The sequence below is a fragment of the Coregonus clupeaformis genome, chromosome 32, assembly GCF_020615455.1.
Source record: "Coregonus clupeaformis isolate EN_2021a chromosome 32, ASM2061545v1, whole genome shotgun sequence".
Taxonomy (NCBI): domain Eukaryota; kingdom Metazoa; phylum Chordata; class Actinopteri; order Salmoniformes; family Salmonidae; genus Coregonus; species Coregonus clupeaformis.
In genome coordinates this window covers 3,285,014-3,307,123 of record NC_059223.1, presented here as the reverse complement: position 1 = coordinate 3,307,123, position 22,110 = coordinate 3,285,014, and the positions used below count along the sequence as shown (strand labels likewise).

At 43.1% G+C, this 22,110-nt stretch overlaps 2 protein-coding genes across 2 annotated transcripts; both read left to right on the top strand.

Annotated features, from left to right (window-relative positions):
- The first annotated feature begins 1,036 nt into the window (after window positions 1-1,036).
- LOC121583046 (troponin I, fast skeletal muscle) lies at window positions 1,037-13,624 on the top strand. The gene is made up of 7 exons (XM_041899261.2): window positions 1,037-1,138; window positions 5,180-5,212; window positions 5,371-5,407; window positions 7,966-8,094; window positions 8,418-8,507; window positions 12,620-12,796; window positions 13,133-13,624. The coding sequence occupies exons 2-7, from the start codon at window positions 5,205-5,207 to the stop codon at window positions 13,208-13,210; spliced, it is 519 nt and encodes a 172-aa protein (XP_041755195.1). The 5' UTR covers window positions 1,037-1,138; window positions 5,180-5,204; the 3' UTR covers window positions 13,211-13,624.
- A 5,140-nt stretch (window positions 13,625-18,764) lies between these two features.
- On the top strand, window positions 18,765-22,104 carry LOC121583045 (troponin I, fast skeletal muscle-like). The gene is made up of 6 exons (XM_045209965.1): window positions 18,765-18,866; window positions 19,863-19,895; window positions 20,215-20,251; window positions 20,731-20,859; window positions 21,675-21,764; window positions 21,890-22,104. Exons 2-6 carry the CDS (start codon window positions 19,888-19,890, stop codon window positions 22,100-22,102), a joined length of 477 nt encoding a protein of 158 aa, XP_045065900.1. The 5' UTR covers window positions 18,765-18,866; window positions 19,863-19,887; the 3' UTR covers window positions 22,103-22,104.
- The last annotated feature ends 6 nt before the right edge of the window (window positions 22,105-22,110 follow it).

Sequence of the window (22,110 nt, the reverse complement as noted above, 5' to 3'; positions counted from 1 at the left end):
CTTCAGAGGGAAGTGTTGTTTGAAACCTTTCCTCTAGTAGTATCGACCCAAGCGTAGGACTTCCACGTATCCTTGACCACCGTACAGAAACAGTCTATCTGTGAAGTCCAGTTCTAATAATAATATTTGTCCTGTTTCACACATGTATCGGTGTGCATTATACTGGTGTGTGAACTGGAGATGCGTGGAGACACCCTCGGAGAGAGGGGTCACAAACTAGGTGACATTTGAGGTAAAATCCCAGAAAAAAATGAGATTTTTCAAAAAAAAATTAAAGGTTGAACTTTTTCTCTATTAGTACCGTCAACACAGTCATCTAAATCGCATGTCTCCAAATCAACCCTGGCCACTGTACGGTAACAATATATCCACTTCATAAGTCTCATTCTGAGTTGAGTAAACCAGGAAGTAAACCCCATGGTGAGACTGGGTCGGACTCGGTGCCATTACTCTTAGTCAGACAGGCAGGGGGCAGCACTACGTCAATAAGTCATAAAAGAAGAATAACAGTCTTGAAGGCTGGGGTTATTTATATGAAGGGAGCCTGAGGGCAGGGGCTGCAGCATGCCAAGTTAAGGGTTAGGTAGGTGTCTGTGCCTGAGGGAGAGAGTGGCAGGGTGGGGGCACTGGGAGGTGGTGGGTGGGTGGATGGGGCAGGGTGGGGGCACAGGGGAGTGGAGGGTGGGAGGGTGGGTGGAGTGGGGTGGCAGGGGTGGGGGGCCAGGGAGTGGAGGGTGGTGCAGTGGGGCACTGGGAGGTGTGGGTGGTAGGGTGGGTGGGTGGATGGGGCAGTCAGGGAGGTGTGAGGGTGGTTGGTGGGGTGGCAGGGTGGGGGCACAGGGGAGTGGAGGGTGGTGGGCAGGGTGGGGGCACTGGGAGGTGGTGGGTGGTAGGGTGGGTGGGGGGTGGGGGCACTGGGGGGTGAGATAGACTTTCAGAGGAGTGTCGGCCCATTGGTCTGAGTTGGTCTTCAAGTCCATAAAGAGTTAGGTAGGATAGTGCTGAGCCATCACTGGACACCATTAAAACAACCGTCTGTCTATAGCTGCATTACAGCCACCCACAGCAGTCCTCCCTTCTGCCACTGCAGTACCACGTTCTGTACCACTACTGCCCTGTTGACCGGATTAACTCATAGGTGAGCCTCTCTGTTCTGTCTGGTCCTCTCTGTTCTGTCTGGTCCTCTCTGTTCTGTCTGGTCCTCTCTGTTCTGTCTAAGCCTCTCTGTTCTGTCTGGTCCTCTCTGTTCTGTCTGGTCCTCTCTGTTCTGTCTGGTCCTCTCTGTTCTGTCTGGTCCTCTCTGTTCTGTCTGATCCTCTCTGTTCTTTCTGGTCCTCTCTGTTCTGTCTGGTCCTCTCTGTTCTGTCTGGTCCTCTCTGGTCTGTCTGATCTTCTCTGTTCTGTCTGGTCCTCTCTGTTTTGTCTGATCCTCTCTGGTCTGCCTGATCCTGTCTGTGTGTGTGTGTGTGTGTGTGTGTGTGTGTGTGTGTGTGTGTGTGTGTGTGTGTGTGTGTGTGTGTGTGTGTGTGTGTGTGTGTGTGTGTGAGAGATATAGTTGTCTGTCACCTGTCATGTCCCCTGTCTTTGTTCAACTATGGTACACTGAAAGTGTGTATCATAAGTGTGTATCATTAATGAACTCATAGGTGAGCCCCTCTGTGTGTGTGTGTGTGTGTGTATGTGTGTATATATAAGATAAGGTTGTGTCCCTGTCTTAGTTGAGCTATGGCACACTGGAAGTGGGTACAGTAGCATTGCTCTGGTCTGAACACGTTTTCTGGGTTTGGTGGTGTTGGTCATGACGAGGCGATAACATGAGGAATGACTGAAGGAGTCCTGTGTTTCTGTGAGTTACGGCTGTTAGAGCCACTCTCAGTCAAACCAACGCGTTACGGCTAATTCCTTCATCAAGGTATTTCCCCACTCTGCAGCCTCATAATGTATCCGATTGGTCAACTGTGTGTTGGGAATTGTCATATTCACGTGTGAAGTGTATGAATCCAAGATGAGATCAGACAGCGATGTAATACCGGTTTAATGCAACGCGTTCATTCATCGTCTGAAAGGGTTTGGGTCTAAAGTTGTGTGAGTTCAGAATGTCTTTATGCGTCTTTAGTGTAAAGTGGAGCAGGATGTGGACCCATGCATTATTACTGGTTCTTGGCTTTTCAAAGGCACGCCATCTTTTATGATTTGTAATGCCCATAATGGATGGGAACCTCAAAGACATTTAAATATCCTCTTAATGTTAAACATGATATCAGAGATGTCATAGCGAACCAATTTCGTGAATGTCAAAAGTCAATTAGGAGAAAGCATTTCAGAGTGAGAACATTTTCTGATCCAAAATGACAAATCTCTTTATTAATGACAGATGATACAGGTGCCCTGTCCCTAAATCAGACTAGATCCATATTAATGACAGATGATACATGCAGCTTATCCCTAAATCAGACTAGATCCATATTAATGACAGATGATACATGCAGCTTATCCCTAAATCAGACTAGATCCATATTAATGACAGATGATACATGCAGCTTATCCCTAAATCAGACTAGATCCATATTAATGACAGATGATACATGCAGCTTATCCCTAAATCAGACTAGATCCATATTAATGACAGATGATACAGGCGCCCTTTCCCTAAATCAGACTAGATTCATAGGATAGTATTCCATTAGGTTGGTTTATCTCAATGAGGTGACAGCACATTTCCTGCAGACATGATTGATTTACAATCTGAGGATGTTACCCTTCCACCTGCCCCTGCCCCTGTCCACCAACTGGGGCCAAAGACCTCATCAACAATTTAGCACTGACACTCAAGCCTATAACGTTACCCCCCCCCAAGGGTGTGTTTGAATATGGCCCTGTAAGACATACTGTCTATGATGATATGTTTGATTAGAAAGTAGCTTGTGGTTTGCTAGCATGTGTAGGCTATCTGTGGTTCTGGATTCCTATCGCTGGTGTTTCCCCTAGAAGTCTTTTTTTAATGACATGCATTTTCTATTTTATTCTTAGGATCACAAAACAGTGACAACGTGCCAGCCTGTTGGTCTGTAGAGTAATACTCAGCAATACTCAGCAATACTCAGCAATACTCAATAATACTCAATAATACTCAATAATACTCAATAATACTCAATAATACTAGATAATACTCAGTACTACTCAATAATACTAAGTAACACTAAGTAATACTCCAAGTATTACAGTGAATAGGAATATTAATTTCCTCTTTGAAGTTGAAGACATTTAGGAAACATCTTGGGCTCTTTAGAACGTGTCCGGACTCCAAGGTTGTTTGTTTCTCACTGTAACAGCCAAGTGGTGGTGAGAACCGTTGATACCTCACACGGAGTCACACAGATCTTAATGGCAATCAGGAGACTTACAGCTAAACATAGACTCTAGTTTCATCCCCTATATCTCTTTCAGTATTTTAATGTGTTTTCCACTGTATTTCAGTTGACAGAAAAAAATGATAGAAAGCATAAATGTTCAATCTGATTTGAAAATACTTTATTTAGTGACGTAACACATTGTATACTTTATGTAGAACCTTCTACTTTATGTTATACTTGTTGATGTTGTTGATGATGATGAAGACTTTATAACCTAGTGGTCCCTGGGGGAGGCATAGGCTTATTGTATGTGTATGATACCAAGACAGGCATGCTAACCTTAGTAGCCTACGAAGAGAAAGTGTTCCTAGTATGCTCCCTGACCAAGGGAAGTATTCTCCCTGACCAAGGGAAGTATTCTCCCTGACCAAGGGAAGAATTCTCCATGACCAAGGGAAGGATGCTCCCTAACCAAGGGAAGAATGCTCCCTGACCAAGGGAAGTATTCTCCCTGACCAAGGGAAGTATTCTCCCTGACCAAGGGAAGGATGCTCCCTGACCAAGGGAAGGATGCTCCCTGACCAAGGGAAGAATTCTCCATGACAAGGGAAGGATGCTCCCTAACCAAGGGAAGAATGCTCCCTGACCAAGGGAAGTATTCTCCCTGAGCAAGGGAAGTATTCTCCCTGACCAAGGGAAGGATGCTCCCTGACCAAGGGAAGAATTCTCCCTGACCAAGGGAAGTATTCTCCCTGACCAAGGGAAGGATGCTCCCTGACCAAGGGAAGAATTCTCCCTGACCAAGGGAAGGATGCTCCCTGACCAAGGGAAGGATGCTCCCTGACCAAGGGAAGGATGCTCCCTGACCAAGGGAAGGATGGCTACATGCTGCATTGCCTCTGATCATCATGTTGGGCTCCAGTCGAGCCATGTTACTGCATGGTGTAAACACACTTTGAACCATGTTCTCATGTTGTGGAGACTATCTTTAGTCATTTGTAAAAGCCGTTTCGCTTGTTGGATTGATTGGTCACCTAGAACTAAACTAATGTTGTCTAGTGACCCAGTAGACGCACCGCAAACTGTCATGCCATGTCTTTAATAGTTGGCTGTTGAGAGATTTTATGGAGGCTGTTTTTAGTACTTGCTCTTATGGTGTAATTGAGACCTGAAACCTGACAGAAGACTCTTCTAGAAGGCTCCAGGGCTGCATCCCAAATGGCAGCCTATTCACTATATAGTGCATGGGGCTCTGGTCAACAGTAGTGCACTATATAGGGAATAGGGTGCAATTTGGGACATAGCCAGGCCGATTCTTGGATTTGTTGACTTTTCACAAACTTCTCACCAGGTCGCAGTATGCACACAAAACTGTGTGGACTGGTGTAATGCTTTAAACATACCACCGTGGGGCGCGAGGGGATTGGACAACAGCCATAATGACCGCCTTTACACAGGCAGCACAATTCTGAGCTTTTGCCTAATTATTGGCGAAAGAGTTGATCTGATTGGTTAAAAGAGTTGATCTGATTGGTCAAAAGATAAATTAGTGGAAAAAGATCAGAATTGGGCTGCCTGTGTAAACGCAGCCATGGTAATCCTATCCACCACTCTGGCATTTGGAGGAGAAAGATGGATTAGGATCATTTTGATGATTTTGGTTGTGAAGTGAAGGAACAAGGAACATGATCGGGGATCTTTCTTGGAACTGTGATATGTGTGTCATGCCTGCCACGCAACCTTGTGTCATTTTTCATTGGATGTAATTCATCGTTTAAAAACCACCAGAATATCATTTAACTATAGTGCTTTTACCTCTTCCTCAGGCGGCGAAAAGACCACACAGCCATCATGTCTGAGTGAGTAAAAGTGGATTTCAACATTATGGAAAAGTCTACAGAATATTTGGCATTTATCCAGAATTGTCTTTCTTTTACAAAACTTTTTTTTTTAAATGGTCATACCTGTTCCTGAACAACAAGATAATGACATTGATTGTGCTCACGTTTTCTGACAGGAAAAAGATGTCATCGAGCCGCAAGCATCATCTGAAGGTAACCAACGGCAACGTTCGTGACCTCTTCATGACCTCTCTAAGATTCTATCCATTCAGTGACTCAACAGACCTTATAGAAACAGCTTAGAGATCTCTTACCACTTAAGCATCATGACAAAAATGCCACTTGTGATTTGTACGATTTACACAAACAATCCAACCGCTTTCTGATAACAAGTGTTATATTACAAATCAAAAATATAAAAGACAATCACTGTTTTGAGGCCTATCCCTTAGCAAGACATGACTATATTAAAAACAAATAACTACATTTTAAGTGCGAATAGGTATTGGTCTGAAGGCGAAAAAAAAGACAGGAATTTCACATGAACACCACAATGCCTATTCCACCCATGCTCTACCAAGGTTTTCCAGCACACAGCTTTGACCTACTACAGTAGCTATGTTGGTATTGTACTTCAAACTATGTGTAGGCAGGTTGCTTAGGGTTCAAACCTTCTACCATAACTAGATCTACACCTTTTAAACCCAACACTCCAATTTAAATATAAATGTAATGTAAATGTACAGTTGAAGTCGGAAGTTTACATACACCTTAGCCAAATACATTTTAAACTCAGTTTTTCACAATTCCTGAAATGTAATCCTAGTAAAGATTCCCTGTCTTAGGTCAGTTAGTGTCACGACTTCCGCCGAAGTTGGTTTCCTCTCCTTGTGCGGGCGGCTATCGGCGGTCGTCGTCACCGGCTTTCTAGCTGCCACCGATCTATGTTTCTGTTTTCCATTTGTTTTGTCTTGTTTGTACACACCTGGTTCCCATCACGTTATGATTATTTCCCTATTTAACCCTCTGGTTTCCTCATGGTTTTGCGCGTGATTGTTCTTTGTTTTGGTGTTTATGACTGCTGTGAGCTGGTTTATTTCCCTGCGTGGAAATTAGATTGTTTCTTTTAGAGTAAAGTTTGTCTGTTACTCAGTTCTGCACACTGACACCTGACAGTTAGGATCACCACTTTATTTGAAGAATGTGAAATGTCAGAATAATAGTAGAGAGAATGATTTATTTCAGCTTTTATTTCTTTCACCACATTCCCAGTGAGTCAGAAGTTTACATACATTCAATTAGTATTTGGTAGCATTGCCTTTAAATTGTTTAACTTGGGTCAAACGTTTCGGGTAGTCTTCCACAAGCTTCCCACAATAAGATGGGTGAATTTTGGCCCATTCCTCCTGACAGAGCTGGTGTAACTGAGTCAGGTTTGTAGGCCTCCTTGCTCGCACACGCTTTTTCAGTTCTGCCCACACATTTTCTATAGGATTGAGGTCAGGGCTTTGTGATGGCCACTCCAATACCTTGACTTTGTTGTCCTTAAGCCATTTTGCCACAACTTTGGAAGTATGCTTGGGGTCATTGTCCATTTGGAAGACCCATTTGCGACCAAGCTTTAACTTCCTGACTGATGTCTTGAGATGTTGCTTCAATATATCCACATAATGTTCCTTCCTCATGATGCCATCTATTTTGTGAAGTGCACCAGTCCCTCCTGCAGCAAAGCACCCCCACAGCATGATGCTGCCACCCCCGTGCTTCAAAGTTGGGATGGTGTTCTTTGGCTTGCAAGCCTTCCCCTTTTTCCTCCAAACATAACGATGGTCATTATGGCCAAACAGTTCTATTTTTGTTTCATCAGACCAGAGGACATTTCTCCAAAAAGTACGATCTTTGTCCCCATGTGCAGATGCAAACCGTAGTCTGGCTTTTTTATGGCGGTTTTGGAGCAGTGGCTTCTTCCTTGCTGAGCGGCCTTTCAGGTTATGTCGATATAGGACTTGTTTTACTGTGGATATAGATACTTTCGAGCTTTTACAAGGTCCTTTGCTGTTGTTCTGGGATTTATTTGCACTTTTTGCACCAAAGTACGTTCATCTCAAGGAGACAGAAAGCGTCTCCTTCCTGAGCGGTATGACGGCTGCGTGGTCCCATGGTGTTTATACTTGCGTACTATTGTTTGTACAGATGAATGTGGTACCTTCAGGCATTTGGAAATTGCTCCCAAGGATGAACCAGACTTGTGGAGGTCTACAATTTATTTTCTGAGGTCTTGGCTGATTTCTTATGATTTTCCCATGATGTCAAGCAAAGAGGCACTGAGTTTGAAGGTAGGCCTTGAAATGCATCCACAGGTACACCTCCAATTGACTCAAATTATGTCAATTAGCCTATCAGAAGCTTCTAAAGCCATGATATAATTTTCTGGAATTTTCCAAGCTGTTTAAAGGCACAGTCAATGTAGTGTAGGTAAACTTCTGACCCACTGGAATTGTGATACAGTGAATTATAAGTGAAATAATCTGTCTGTAAACAATTGTTGGAAAAATTACTTGTGTCATGCACAAAATAGATGTCCTAACCGACTTGCCAAAACAATAGTTTGTTAACAATACATTTTTGAGGGGTTGAAAAACAAGTTTCAATGACTCCAACCTAAGTGTATGTAAACTTCCGACTTCAACTGTACACATGTAAAGTGCTTTAGATAAAGCATCTGCCAAGTACATTAATAAAACGGTTGCTGTGTTGTTTCTGTCCCCCAGAGCATAATGCTCCAGATCGCCCAGGAACTGATAGCGGCAGAGGAAGCCCAGTCGTTAGAGGACAGGAAGCAGTACATGAGTGAAAATGTCGCTCCCCTGCAGCTCCCAGGATCCATCGCAGAACTCCAGGTATCACATAAGCTGCTTTGAGACAGGCAGCCAAATTCTGATATTTTTTTCACTAATTGGTCTTTTGACCAATCAGCTCTGACCTGATGTGATTGGTCAATAGACCAATTAGTAGAAACAATATCAGAATTGGGCTGCCCTCTATAATCAATCAAATTAAATACATCAAAATCCAGTTGTAGTTTTTATCATTTCCTTTCACAATATAACAATACAATGACTACATTTTACATTATTGATAGCCCTTTTAACAACAGTGTTTGTAATGTAACACATTGGCTCTCTGTCTCGTGTTATGAGTCGCTGTGATTGTCTCTGAACAGGACCTGTGTAAGAAGTTGCACCAGAAGATTGATGTGATGGATGAGGAGAGATACGACCTGGGCAGCAAAGTTGGCAAAAGTGACAAAGAGGTGGGGTTATATCTGATATACTGTAGTGATAAAGAGGTGGGGTTATATCTGATATACTGTAGTGATGAAGAGGTGGGGTTATATCTGATATACTGTAGTGATAAAGAGGTGGGGTTATATCTGATATACTGTAGTGATGAAGAGGTGGGGTTATATCTGATATACTGTAGTGATAAAGAGGTGGGGTTATATCTGATATACTGTAGTGATAAAGAGGTGGGGTTATATCTGATATACTGTAGTGATAAAGAGGTGGGGTTATATCTGATATACTGTAGTGATAAAGAGGTGGGGTTATATCTGATATACTGTAGTGATAAAGAGGTGGGGTTATATCTGATATACTGTAGTGATAAAGAGGTGGGGTTATATCTGATATACTGTAGTGATAAAGAGGTGGGGTTATATCTGATATACTGTAGTGATAAAGAGGTGGGGTTATATCTGATATACTGTAGTGATGAAGAGGTGGGGTTATATCTGATATACTGTAGTGATGAAGAGGTGGGGTTATATCTGATATACTGTAGTGATAAAGAGGTGGGGTTATATCTGATATACTGTAGTTATAAAGAGGTGGGGTTATATCTGATATACTGTAGTGATAAAGAGGTGGGGTTATATCTCGGTGTGGTCCTCTGTAGCTCAGCTGGTAGAGCACGGCGCTTGTAACGCTAAGGTAGTGGGTTCGATCCCCGGGACCACCCATTCACAAAAAAAAATAAAATGTACGCACGCATGACTGTAAGTCGCTTTGGATAAAAGCGTCTGCTAAATGGCATATTATTATTATATTATTATATCTGATATACTGTAATGATAAAGAGGTGGGGTTATATCTGATATACTGTAGTGATGAAGAGGTGGGGTTATATCTGATATACTGTAGTGATGAAGAGGTGGGGTTATATCTGATATACTGTAGTGATAAAGAGGTGGGGTTATATCTGATATACTGTAGTGATGAAGAGGTGGGGTTATATCTGATATACTGTAGTGATGAAGAGGTGGGGTTATATCTGATATACTGTAGTGATAAAGAGGTGGGGTTATATCTGATATACTGTAGTGATGAAGAGGTGGGGTTATATCTGATATACTGTAGTTATAAAGAGGTGGGGTTATATCTGATATACTGTAGTGATAAAGAGGTGGGGTTATATCTGATATACTGTAGTGATAAAGAGGTGGGGTTATATCTGATATACTGTAGTTATAAAGAGGTGGGGTTATATCTGATATACTGTAGTGATGAAGAGGTGGGGTTATATCTGATATACTGTAGTGATAAAAAGGTGGGGTTATATCTGATATACTGTAGTGATGAAGAGGTGGGGTTATATCTGATATACTGTAGTGATGAAGAGGTGGGGTTATATCTGATATACTGTAGTGATGAAGAGGTGGGGTTATATCTGATATACTGTAGTGATGAAGAGGTGGGGTTATATCTGATATACTGTAGTGATGAAGAGGTGGGGTTATATCTGATATACTGTAGTGATGAAGAGGTGGGGTTATATCTGATATACTGTAGTGATAAAGAGGTGGGGTTATAACTGATATACTGTAGTTATAAAGAGGTGGGGTTATATCTGATATACTGTAGTGATGAAGAGGTGGGGTTATATCTGATATACTGTAGTGATAAAGAGGTGGGGTTATATCTGATATACTGTAGTGATAAAGAGGTGGGGTTATATCTGATATACTGTAGTGATAAAGAGGTGGGGTTATATCTGATATACTGTAGTTATAAAGAGGTGGGGTTATATCTGATATACTGTAGTGATAAAGAGGTGGGGTTATATCTGATATACTGTAGTGATAAAGAGGTGGGGTTATATCTGATATACTGTAGTGATAAAGAGGTGGGGTTATATCTGATATACTGTAGTGATAAAGAGGTGGGGTTATATCTGATATACTGTAGTGATAAAGAGGTGGGGTTATATCTGATATACTGTAGTGATGAAGAGGTGGGGTTATATCTGATATACTGTAGTGATAAAGAGGTGGGGTTATATCTGATATACTGTAGTGATAAAGAGGTGGGGTTATATCTGATATACTGTAGTGATAAAGAGGTGGGGTTATATCTGATATACTGTAGTGATGAAGAGGTGGGGTTATATCTGATATACTGTAGTGATAAAGAGGTGGGGTTATATCTGATATACTGTAGTGATAAAGAGGTGGGGTTATATCTGATATACTGTAGTGATAAAGAGGTGGGGTTATATCTGATATACTGTAGTGATGAAGAGGTGGGGTTATATCTGATATACTGTAGTGATAAAGAGGTGGGGTTATATCTGATATACTGTAGTGATAAAGAGGTGGGGTTATATCTGATATACTGTAGTGATAAAGAGGTGGGGTTATATCTGATATACTGTAGTGATGAAGAGGTGGGGTTATATCTGATATACTGTAGTGATAAAGAGGTGGGGTTATATCTGATATACTGTAGTGATAAAGAGGTGGGGTTATATCTGATATACTGTAGTGATGAAGAGGTGGGGTTATATCTGATATACTGTAGTTATAAAGAGGTGGGGTTATATCTGATATACTGTAGTGATAAAGAGGTGGGGTTATATCTGATATACTGTAGTGATAAAGAGGTGGGGTTATATCTGATATACTGTAGTGATGAAGAGGTGGGGTTATATCTGATATACTGTAGTGATAAAGAGGTGGGGTTATATCTGATATACTGTAGTGATAAAGAGGTGGGGTTATATCTGATATACTGTAGTGATAAAGAGGTGGGGTTATATCTGATATACTGTAGTGATGAAGAGGTGGGGTTATATCTGATATACTGTAGTGATAAAGAGGTGGGGTTATATCTGATATACTGTAGTGATAAAGAGGTGGGGTTATATCTGATATACTGTAGTGATAAAGAGGTGGGGTTATATCTGATATACTGTAGTGATGAAGAGGTGGGGTTATATCTGATATACTGTAGTGATAAAGAGGTGGGGTTATATCTGATATACTGTAGTGATAAAGAGGTGGGGTTATATCTGATATACTGTAGTGATGAAGAGGTGGGGTTATATCTGATATACTGTAGTGATAAAGAGGTGGGGTTATATCTGATATACTGTAGTGATGAAGAGGTGGGGTTATATCTGATATACTGTAGTTATAAAGAGGTGGGGTTATATCTGATATACTGTAGTGATAAAGAGGTGGGGTTATATCTGATATACTGTAATGATAAAGAGGTGGGGTTATATCTGATATACTGTAGTGATGAAGAGGTGGGGTTATATCTGATATACTGTAGTGATGAAGAGGTGGGGTTATATCTGATATACTGTAGTTATAAAGAGGTGGGGTTATATCTGATATACTGTAGTGATAAAGAGGTGGTATATAGTGTGTAATGTGTGTAGTGTGTGTAGTGTGTAGTGTGTAGTGTGTAGTGTATAGAGTGTGTAGTGTGTAGTGTGTAGTGTATAGTGTATAGAGTGTGTAGTGTGTTTATAGTGTGTAGTGTGTTTATAGTGTGTAGTGTGTTTATAGTGTGTAGTGTGTTTATAGTGTGTAGTGTGTTTATAGTGTGTAGTGTGTTTATAGTGTGTAATGTGTGTTGTGTGTGTGTGTGTTAGTTTAGTGATACTGAACTCTATTTGTCTTTCCAGATTGAGGATTTCACTGACGAGCATTCTCTCTCTCTCTCTCTCTGTCTCTCTCTCTCTCTCTCTCTCTCTCTCCCTGTCTCTCTCTCTCTCTCCCTGCCTCTCTCTCTCTCTCTCTCTCTCTCTCTCTCTCTCTCTCTCTCTCTCTCTCTCTCTCTCTCTCTCTCTCTCTCTCCCTGCCTCACTCTCTCTCTCTCTCTCCCTGCCTCTCTCTCTCTCTCTCTCTCTCTCTCTCTCTCTCTCTCTCTCTCTCTCTCTCTCTCTCTCTCTCTCTCTCTGCCTCTCTCTCTCTCTCTCTCTCTCTCTCTCTCTCTCTCTCTCTCTCTCTCCCTGCCTCTCTCTCTCTCTCTCTCTCTCTCTCTCTCTCTCTCTCTCTCTCTCTCTCTCTCTCTCTCTCTCTCTCTCTCTCTCTCTCTCTCTCTCTCTCTCTCTCTCTCTCTCTCTCTCTCGGTTCAGATTGAGGACCTGAAGATAAAAGTACAGGACCTGAAGGGCAAGTTCAAGAAGCCCGTCCTGAAGAAAGTACGCATGTCTGCTGATGCTATGCTCCAGGCTCTGCTGGGCTCCAAACACAAGGTGTCCATGGATCTGAGGGCCAACCTGAAACAAGTCAAGAAGGAGGTCAAGGAGGAGGTGGGTTTGCTTCCAAGTACTATAACTTAATATCAGTAGATTTCCGTGTATGAGAGTTACAGAGGATTCCACTGCTGACACCAAATATTATTATACAAATATTGTGAGCGTAATCACTGCCACAGTCGGCTGAGACCTTAGCAAGTGGTGAAACTACTGTGATTGTGTGTATATAGTTAGGCCATTTCAACTCAGCACTCCAATGTGGATGATTTTTATTATTCGGGATGAATTGTTGTGTTACTCAAGTGATATGCACATATAGAAACAAACCTACATGGATCAAACATCAAAATCTAGACTAATATATTTTGATCTACTTCTCTTTCCACCCAGGACAAAGATTCTGTGGGTGACTGGCGTAAGAACATTGAAGACAAATCAGACAGAAAGAAGATGTTTGAGACCGTTTGAACAACCTTCTGTCTTTGGTTACTAAGTTATCCAGACAGGACTCGTTTCTTCAGTTGTTTGTTTTCGTCTCTGGCTAAATGAATTGTTATGATATCTAAGAGGTAGTTCCATCTCTCTGGGACTGTTTTAAGAGATGTTAATGAATTGTTATGATATCTAAGAGGTAGTTCCATCTCTCTGGGAATGTTGTGACAGATGTTAATGAATTGTTATGATATCTAAGAGGTAGTTCCATCTCTCTGGGAATGTTGTGACAGATGTTAATGAATTGTTATGATATCTAAGAGGTAGTTCCATCTCTCTGGGAATGTTGTGACAGATGTTAATGTGTGTAATCAAAACAACCTGTACTACTGTTTAATACTTTATTCCTTTGTTCCAATTCAATTTCTCAAAATAAATTATTTGCTGGAATCTTTTTTGATTTATAGCCCCTTTTTCGTATGCCTTTCTGCTAGTACTACGACCAGAGGTAATTGAATTTCACGCCGCTGTTATACCATCACTTTACCTGCGCCTGCTTTCGTAATCGAAGCAATGAGGTGGACATAATCCTGAACCACTTTATGGAATTCAGACTTTGTGGATTATTTGATTGAACTGATGATGCCAGCATGGAATAGTTTTTCAAGTTTTAGAGTTCAGGTGGTAATGTTTTAGGAACAGTAATGAGGCTATGTCACGAGATGTTTCTACCACTCAACATAATATGGTGTTTGAGAACGCAGTGAACCGTAGATCAGGTCCTATTGGTCTGCGCCTAAGGAGTTCTTAGTCAAAACAGTGAAAGATAGTTGTGTGCATTTTTCAATTGACAACATGTTAGAACAGAAAAAAATCTAACCAAAAACCTAAAGGTACACCAAGACGATCAGATCCTACTTTCTCACACAAAATACTTGATGTAAAATGTATTCTTCAACTAAAAAAAAATTAGTTATTTTTCTCGCACTTTCGGTAAGTTAATATTACCTATATAGTACATTTCCAATGACTAAATACTGTCATGACTACTTTGATATCCACTCAGTACTTTTCTCTACCTCTTTACAGGTTAGCTTAAGGTTGAATATGTTGAAGAAGACTAATACCCGAGGAGCAAGTTGTGAAAACAACGTAGTATGACTGGGCTGGACTCTGGATCTGAGAGCCAACTGGAGCAGACAGAGGGAGGAGGAGAGGCTGAGAAGAAGGAAGGAGAGTAGAGGTGGGTGGATGTGGAGTGTGGTGACATCACATTTGTTGTGACTAAAAATGACGGTGTAACTTCCTACCACCCATAGTTAATATCAGCATACGCAATCCTCCTGATTTAGGTCAGTTATGTCAGCCTATATATGTCAGTTATGTAAGCCACACATAGCTAGGGAAGGATCTTTGTACTACAGCATTGTATTGATGTTCGAAAGGGGATATGACAACTGTTTTATTTACTGAAAATCTTAATCTCAATTTATCTAATCTAAATTTAATGTCATCTTTCTTCTGAATTTGACTGAAGCAAATGTTTGTTTCAGTAGGAAAACATGGAATGGCTTGAGAAATGATGGTGGTTGGATACTGGAGTTAGGAGGCTGAGATGGAGGTTGGACCCCTGAGTTAGGAAGCTGACATGGTGGTTGGACTGCTGAGATAGGAGGCTGAGACTGTGGTTGGATACTGGAGTTAGGAGGCTGACATGGTGGTTGGATACTGGAGTTAGGAGGCTGACATGGTGGTTGGATACTGGAGTTAGGAGGCTGACACAGTGGTTGGATACTGGAGTTAGGAGGCTGACACGGTGGTTGGATACTTGGATACTGGAGTTAGGAGGCTGACATGGTGGTTGGATGCTGGAGTTAGGAGGCTGACATGGTGGTTGGATACTGGAGTTGGGAGGCTGACACGGTGGTTGGATCCTGGAGTTAGGAGGCTAACACCGTGATTGGACCCCTGAGTTAGGAAGCTGACACAGTGGTTGGATACTGGAGTTTGGAGGCTGACACGGTGGTTGGATACTGGAGTTAGGAGGCTGACACTGTGGTTGGATACTGGAGTTAGGAGGCTGAGACTGTGGTTGGATTATGGAGTTAGGAGGCTGACATGGTGGTTGGATACTGGAGTTAGGAGTCTGACACGGTGGTTGGATACTGGAGTTAGGAGGCTGACACGGTGGTTGGATACTGGAGTTAGGAGGCTGACACGGTGGTTGGATACAGGAGTTAGGAGGCTGAGACGGTGGTTGGATACTGGAGTTAGGAGGCTGACATGGTGGTTGGATACTGGAGTTAGGAGGCTGTCCCGGTGGTTGGATACTTGGATACTGGAGTTAGGAGGCTGACACGGTGGTTGGATACTGGAGTTAGGAGTCTGACACAGTGGTTGGATACTGGAGTTAGGAGGCTGACACGGTGGTTGGATACTTGGATACTGGAGTTAGGAGTCTGACACGGTGGTTGGATACTGGAGTTAGGAGGCTGACACGGTGGTTGCATACTTGGATACTGGAGTTAGGAGGCTGACATGCTGGTTGGATACTGGAGTTAGGAGGCTGACACGGTGGTTGCATACTTCAGTTAGGAGGCTGACACGGTGGTTGGATACTTGGATACTGGAGTTAGGAGGCTGACACGGTGGTTGGATACAGGAGTTAGGAGGCAGAGACGGTGGTTGGATACTGGAGTTAGGAGGCAGAGACGGTGGTTGGATACTGGAGTTAGGAGGCTGACACAGTGGTTAGATACTGGAGTTAGGAGGCTGACACGGTGGTTGGATACTTGGATCTGGAGTTAGGAGGCTGACACAGTGGTTGGATACTGGAGTTAGGAGGCTGACACGGTGGTTGGATACTTGGATACTGGAGTTAGGAGGCTGACACGGTGGTTGGATACTGGAGTTAGGAGGCTGACACGGTGGTTGGATACTGGAGTTTGGAGGCTGACACGGTGGTTGGATACTTGAGTTAGGAGGCTGACACGGTGGTTGGATACTTGAGTTAGGAGGCTGACACGGTGGTTGCATACTTCAGTTAGGAGGCTGACACGGTGGTTGGATACAGGAGTTAGGAGGCTGACACGGTGGTTGCATACTTCAGTTAGGAGGCTGACACGATGGTTGGATACAGGAGTTAGGTGGCTGACACGGTGGTTGGATACAGAAGTTAGGAGGCTGACATGGTGGTTGGATACTTGAGTTAGGAGGCTGACACGGTGGTTGGATACAGGAGTTAGGAGGCTAAGATGGTGGTTGGATACTGGAGTTAGGAGGCTGAGACGGTGGTTGGATACTGGAGTTAGGAGGCTGAGACGGTGGTTGGATACTTGGATACTGGAGTTAGGAGAGTGACACGGTGGTTGGATACAGGAGTTAGGAGGCTGACACGGTGGTTGGATCCTGGAGTTAGGAGGCTGAGACGGTGGTTGGATACTGGAGTTAGGAGGCTGACATGGTGGTTGGATACTGGAGTTAGGAGGCTGACACGGTGGTTGGATACTTGGATACTGGAGTTAGGAGGCTGACATGGTGGTTGGATACTGGAGTTAGGAGGCTGACACGGTGGTTGCATACTTGGATACTGGAGTTAGGAGGCTGACATGCTGGTTGGATATTGGAGTTAGGAGGCTGAGATGGTGGTTGGATACTGGAGTTAGGAGGCTGACACGGTGGTTGGATACTGGAGTTAGGAGGCTGACACGGTGGTTGGATACAGGAGTTAGGAGGCTGAGATGGTGGTTGGATACTGGAGTTAGGAGGCTGACACGGTGGTTGGATACTGGAGTTAGGAGGCTGACACGGTGGTTGGATACTGGAGTTAGGAGGCTGACACGGTGGTTGGATACTTGGATACTGGAGTTAGGATGCTGACACGGTGGTTGGATACGGGAGTTAGGAGGCTGAGATGGTGGTTGGATACTGGAGTTAGGAGGCTGACACAGTGGTTGGATACTGGAGTTAGGAGGCTGACATGGTGGTTGGATTCTGGAGTTAGGAGGCTGACACGGTGGTTGGATACTTGGATACTGGAGTTAGGATGCTGACACGGTGGTTGGATACTGGAGTTAGGAGGCTGACACGGTGGTTGGATACTGGAGTTTGGAGGCTGACACGGTGGTTGGATACTTGAGTTAGGAGGCTGACACGGTGTTTGGATACTTGAGTTAGGAGGCTGACACGGTGGTTGCATACTTCAGTTAGGAGGCTGACACGGTGGTTGGATATAGGAGTTAGGAGGCTGACACGGTGGTTGCATACTTCAGTTAGGAGGCTGACACGGTGGTTGGATACAGGAGTTAGGAGGCTGACACGGTGGTTGGATACTGGAGTTAGGAGGCTGACACAGTGGTTGGATACTGGAGTTAGGAGGCTGACACGGTGGTTGCATACTTGGATACTGGAGTTAGGAGGCTGACATGCTGGTTGGATACTGGAGTTAGGAGGCTGACACGGTGGTTGCATACTTGGATACTGGAGTTAGGAGGCTGACATGCTGGTTGGATACTGGAGTTAGGAGGCTGACACGGTGGTTAGATACTTGGATACTGGAGTTAGGAGGCTGAGATGGTGGTTGGATACTGGAGTTAGGAGGCTGACACAGTGGTTGGATACTGGAGTTAGGAGGCTGACATGGTGGTTGGATTCTGGAGTTAGGAGGCTGACACGGTGGTTGGATACTTGGATACTGGAGTTAGGATGCTGACACGGTGGTTGGATACGGGAGTTAGGAGTGTGACATGGTGGTTGGATACTTGGATACTGGAGTTAGGAGGCTGACATGGTGGTTGGATACTGGAGTTAGGAGTCTGACACGGCGGTTGGATACTGGAGTTTGGAGGCTGACACGGTGGTTGGATACTGGAGTTAGGAGGCTGACACGGTGCTTGGATACAGGAGTTAGGAGGCTGACACAGTGCTTGGGTAATTGATCACACCATGTGTGTGACCTCTGGGTCATGCCAGTTCAGAGGGGTCCTTCTCCTTTTACCCCCAGCTTCTCTTCTCCTCTCAGCCAGTCTGCCAGCTTAAGGAGACAAGACACTCTCTGACAATAATCTCTTCATCATTTACTAATTACTAATTAATAAGAAGTTTGACCAATCACACAGTGCTATGAATTAATTGGAAGTCTATAATTCAATCAATTGACATTGAGACATTTGACAAACGAATCAAGTGACCTGGTGATTGTTCCCAGAGTTCTATATAACAGATGGGAAACCAGCGGTGACCAGAGTCATTTTATTTGAGGTAGCGTATAAAGTTATGAGGTAACGTATAGAGTTATGAGGTAACATATAGAATTATTAGGTAACGTATAGAGTTATGAGGTAACATATAGAATTATGAGGTAACGTATAGAGTTATGAGGTAACGTATAGAGTTATGAGGTAACGTAAAGTCTGGATTATTTTAAATCAAATCTAAAGTCAGGAATATTTTAAGTCAAATCTTAGCAGAAATGTCGATGGCAGGTAATTTCCGAATACGGTGGTATTTCAGAAACTAACTGTCCCATTGGCCCTGACCTGGCCCACTCCCATAAAGAGAAAGCTGCCCTTTTGCTTTTCTGCTGAGGTTTCAGGAAACAGAGTATATACCTTCCAAACCTGTTCCCCGTCTCTGTCCTGCCTGAAGCTCTCATCCCCAAACACTTTACTTCTCACGTTCACTGGGCTTCGAGGTGAGATGGGTTTATTTCCCCTCTGCTACGTTCTGTATATTCATTTCTTTATTCATCTTTTGGACCAGATTGTGTGTGGTGTGTGAGCTTTGATAGTTTAGAATGCTTTTAGAATAGAATGAAAGATTTTTTTTTAAAAGATTCTAGAGAAAACTTCGGTTGTGGAATTCCGATATTCAGAGGTGTTTGTCTGTGTGTTTTAGCAGTGCAGAGACAGGTGTTGTAAGCGATAGCATCCAAGATATAAGGCCTGGTTTTCAGCTGTTGTTGTTTTCAGTGTAGTTCAGAGTGGATGTGTTGTCACAGGCTCTTGTGGACCTTGTGGTTGTGTTTGACCAGTTGCTGGTTTATAAAGCTGTGTAAAAAGAACTGAAGTTTGTTCAGAAATATTAGCTTTGGCCACGGTCGATGTGGAAAGTTGCTGTAAGTCTTATAATGGCAAACTTGAATTGATGTTGTAGTCTCACAGTTTACTTCAAATGGGGTTATGGATTGTTTCATGTTATTCCAATAGATTGTTGAGATTCAATTATATACAACGGAAAATCCAATCGGATATTTTAATAACTTTTGCACATACATTTTGTGAATGTCAGCTGTATTTTCTGAAATGACCTCTTTGGTGCGCTGGTGCTGATTGTAATGTAGTAGATGTCGTAATGATGGATTCCTGCATGACCAAAGATTTCAGGAAATTAATCCAGTTGATTTGCTATCAACCTTGGGAATTATTATATCCTACAGATCCAAAGACATTGATTAAAGAGGAAAACAATGCCTCCCTCTTTCACCAGCAGGAATTATGGTATTGATGTTGGACTGCTGTGTTAGATTTGGGTAAACTGATCCAAGCAAATTATTGATCAAATTATTGACAACGCACTGTCTAATGTTTGTTGCATTTCTTGTCGATATGCAATTTCACATGACTTGCATTGGGTCAACCCTGAAATCTTTGGTTTGAATAAACAGTTTACTGTTCATCTCTTGACACAGGAAGTAAAACAAACCACCGGCCAAAATGTCTGCGTAAGTTTACATTTTTCATTTTAGAGCAAAATATACTACACTACACTGTTTTCATCTAATGTATTCTGTCTGTGAACATGTTTTCATCTGATGTATTCTGTCTGTGAACATGTTTTCCACATAGAAAACTAGGCAGTAAAACTGATCAATACTATGCTATGGTGATTCCCAGTAGTGTTGTAATTTCTCTCTAGAATGAAGTCCTACCATAATGTAATAAAATGAAGTCCTAGTAATGTCTCATCATCACGTACCTGTCTCTGTTGGCTACACCTTGTGTATTTCCCTTCAATGACCCTCTCTGTTCTATCCAAATCAGTAAAAAGATGTCATCGAGCCGTAGGAACTATCTGAAGGTAAGGAGCACCATTCATTCCAAAATGGTTTTATAAACAGTTAATACATCTTTAATTGTCTATAAAGACCTTCAAGTAAAGGGTCGTTTACCAGGCTCAGATTGAACCTTAGAAAAACCTGCATGACTTCACAGACTGATTTTAATGCTGACTTTACATTGCATGGATACAGTAATATTCATGGGCCAAGGGGTAAAACGTTTGGAAGTTGGAAGAGAGTAGATATTCACACACTGAGTGTGAGATGTTATGTGATCCAGACAGTGTTAGCCCCCCCTTCCCAGGTTGATCAATAGAGTTGAGGAGTATTCTGGGAAACCAACCCTAAAAGTTCTACATCATTAATTCATAACACTTCACTTGAAGGTCTGTAGACCTTCAAGTAAAGTCTTATCAATGAATGATTGATATAGACAACCCCATAGACAAGCAGAAGTGACCGCAGCACTGTGATGTGATGTGATTTGTCCCCCGTGCAGAGCTTGATGCTCCAGATCGCTGCAGGCTTGCTGGAGGTAGAGGCGGTCATGGCTGAGGCAGAGAAGGCCATGTACATGGAGGAGAACTGCCCTGCCCCAGAATTCTTGGTATGCATGGCAGAGCTCACGGTAAGGTAGTAGTGCTAAGCCAAACCCTCTCTCTCTCTCTCTCTCTCTCTCTCTCTTTCCCCCCCTCTCTCTCTCTGTCTCTCTCTCTCTCTCTCTCTCTCTCTCTCTCTCTCTCTCTCTCTCTTCTCCTCTCTCTCTCTCTCTCTCTCTCTCTCTGCTCTCTCTCTCTCTCTCTCTCTCTCTCTCTCTCTCTCTCTCTCTCTCTCTCTCTCTCTCTCTCTCTCTCTCTCTCTCTCTCTCTCTCTCTCTCTCTCTCTCTCTCTCTCTCTCTCTCTCTCTCTCTCTCTCTCTCTCTCTCTCTCTCTCTCTCTCTCTCGTCTCTCTCTCTCTCTCTCTCTCTCTCTCTCTCTCTCTCTCTCTCTCTCTCTCTCTCTCTCTCTCTCTCTCTCTCTCCCTCCCCCCCTCTCTCTCTCTCTCTCTCTCTCTCTCTCTCTCTCTCTCTCTCTCTCTCTCTCTCTCTCTCTCTCTCTCTCTCTCTCTCTCTTCTCTCTCTCTCTCTCTCTGTCTCTCTCTCTCTCTCTCTCTCTCTCTCTCTCTCTCTCTCATTCTCAATCTCTCTCTCTCTCTCTCTCTCTCTCTCTCTCTCTCTCTCTCCCTCTCTCTCTCTCTCTCTCTCTCTCTCTCTCTCTCTCTCTCTCTCTCTCTCTCTCTCTCTCTCTCAATCTCTCCTTCTCTCTCTCTCTCTCTCTCTCTCTCTCTCTCTCTCTCTCTCTCTCTCTCTCTCTCTCTCTCTCTCTCTCTCTCTCTCTCATTCTCAATCTCTGTATCTCTCTCTCTCTCTCTCTCTGTATGTCTCTCTGTTTGTCTCACTTCAGGACTTGTGCAAGAAGCTCCATCAGAATATCGAAAAGATTGATGAGGAGAGATACGACTTGTCAACCAAGGTGACCAAGTCCGAGAAGGAGGTGAGGAGTTCTTATTAGTTAACCTACTGTCTTAGACACATTCAAGGGAGTAACAGTAGTCCAATTGATGTTTATGCAGTCAATCGTCTGTGTGTGATTAGAGTTTCCTCTTCAATTCCAAACAGGTTGAGGACTTGAAGCTGAAGGTAGTTGAGCTGAATGGAAAGTTCAAGAAGCCCGCCCTGAAGAAGGTACGCATGTCTGCTGATGCTATGCTCCAGGCTCTGCTGGGCTCCAAACACAAGGTGTCCATGGATCTGAGGGCCAACCTGAAACAAGTCAAGAAGGAGGTCAAGGAGGAGGTGAGTGTTGTTCTGGACACAAGAACATCATTCTAGTATAATTT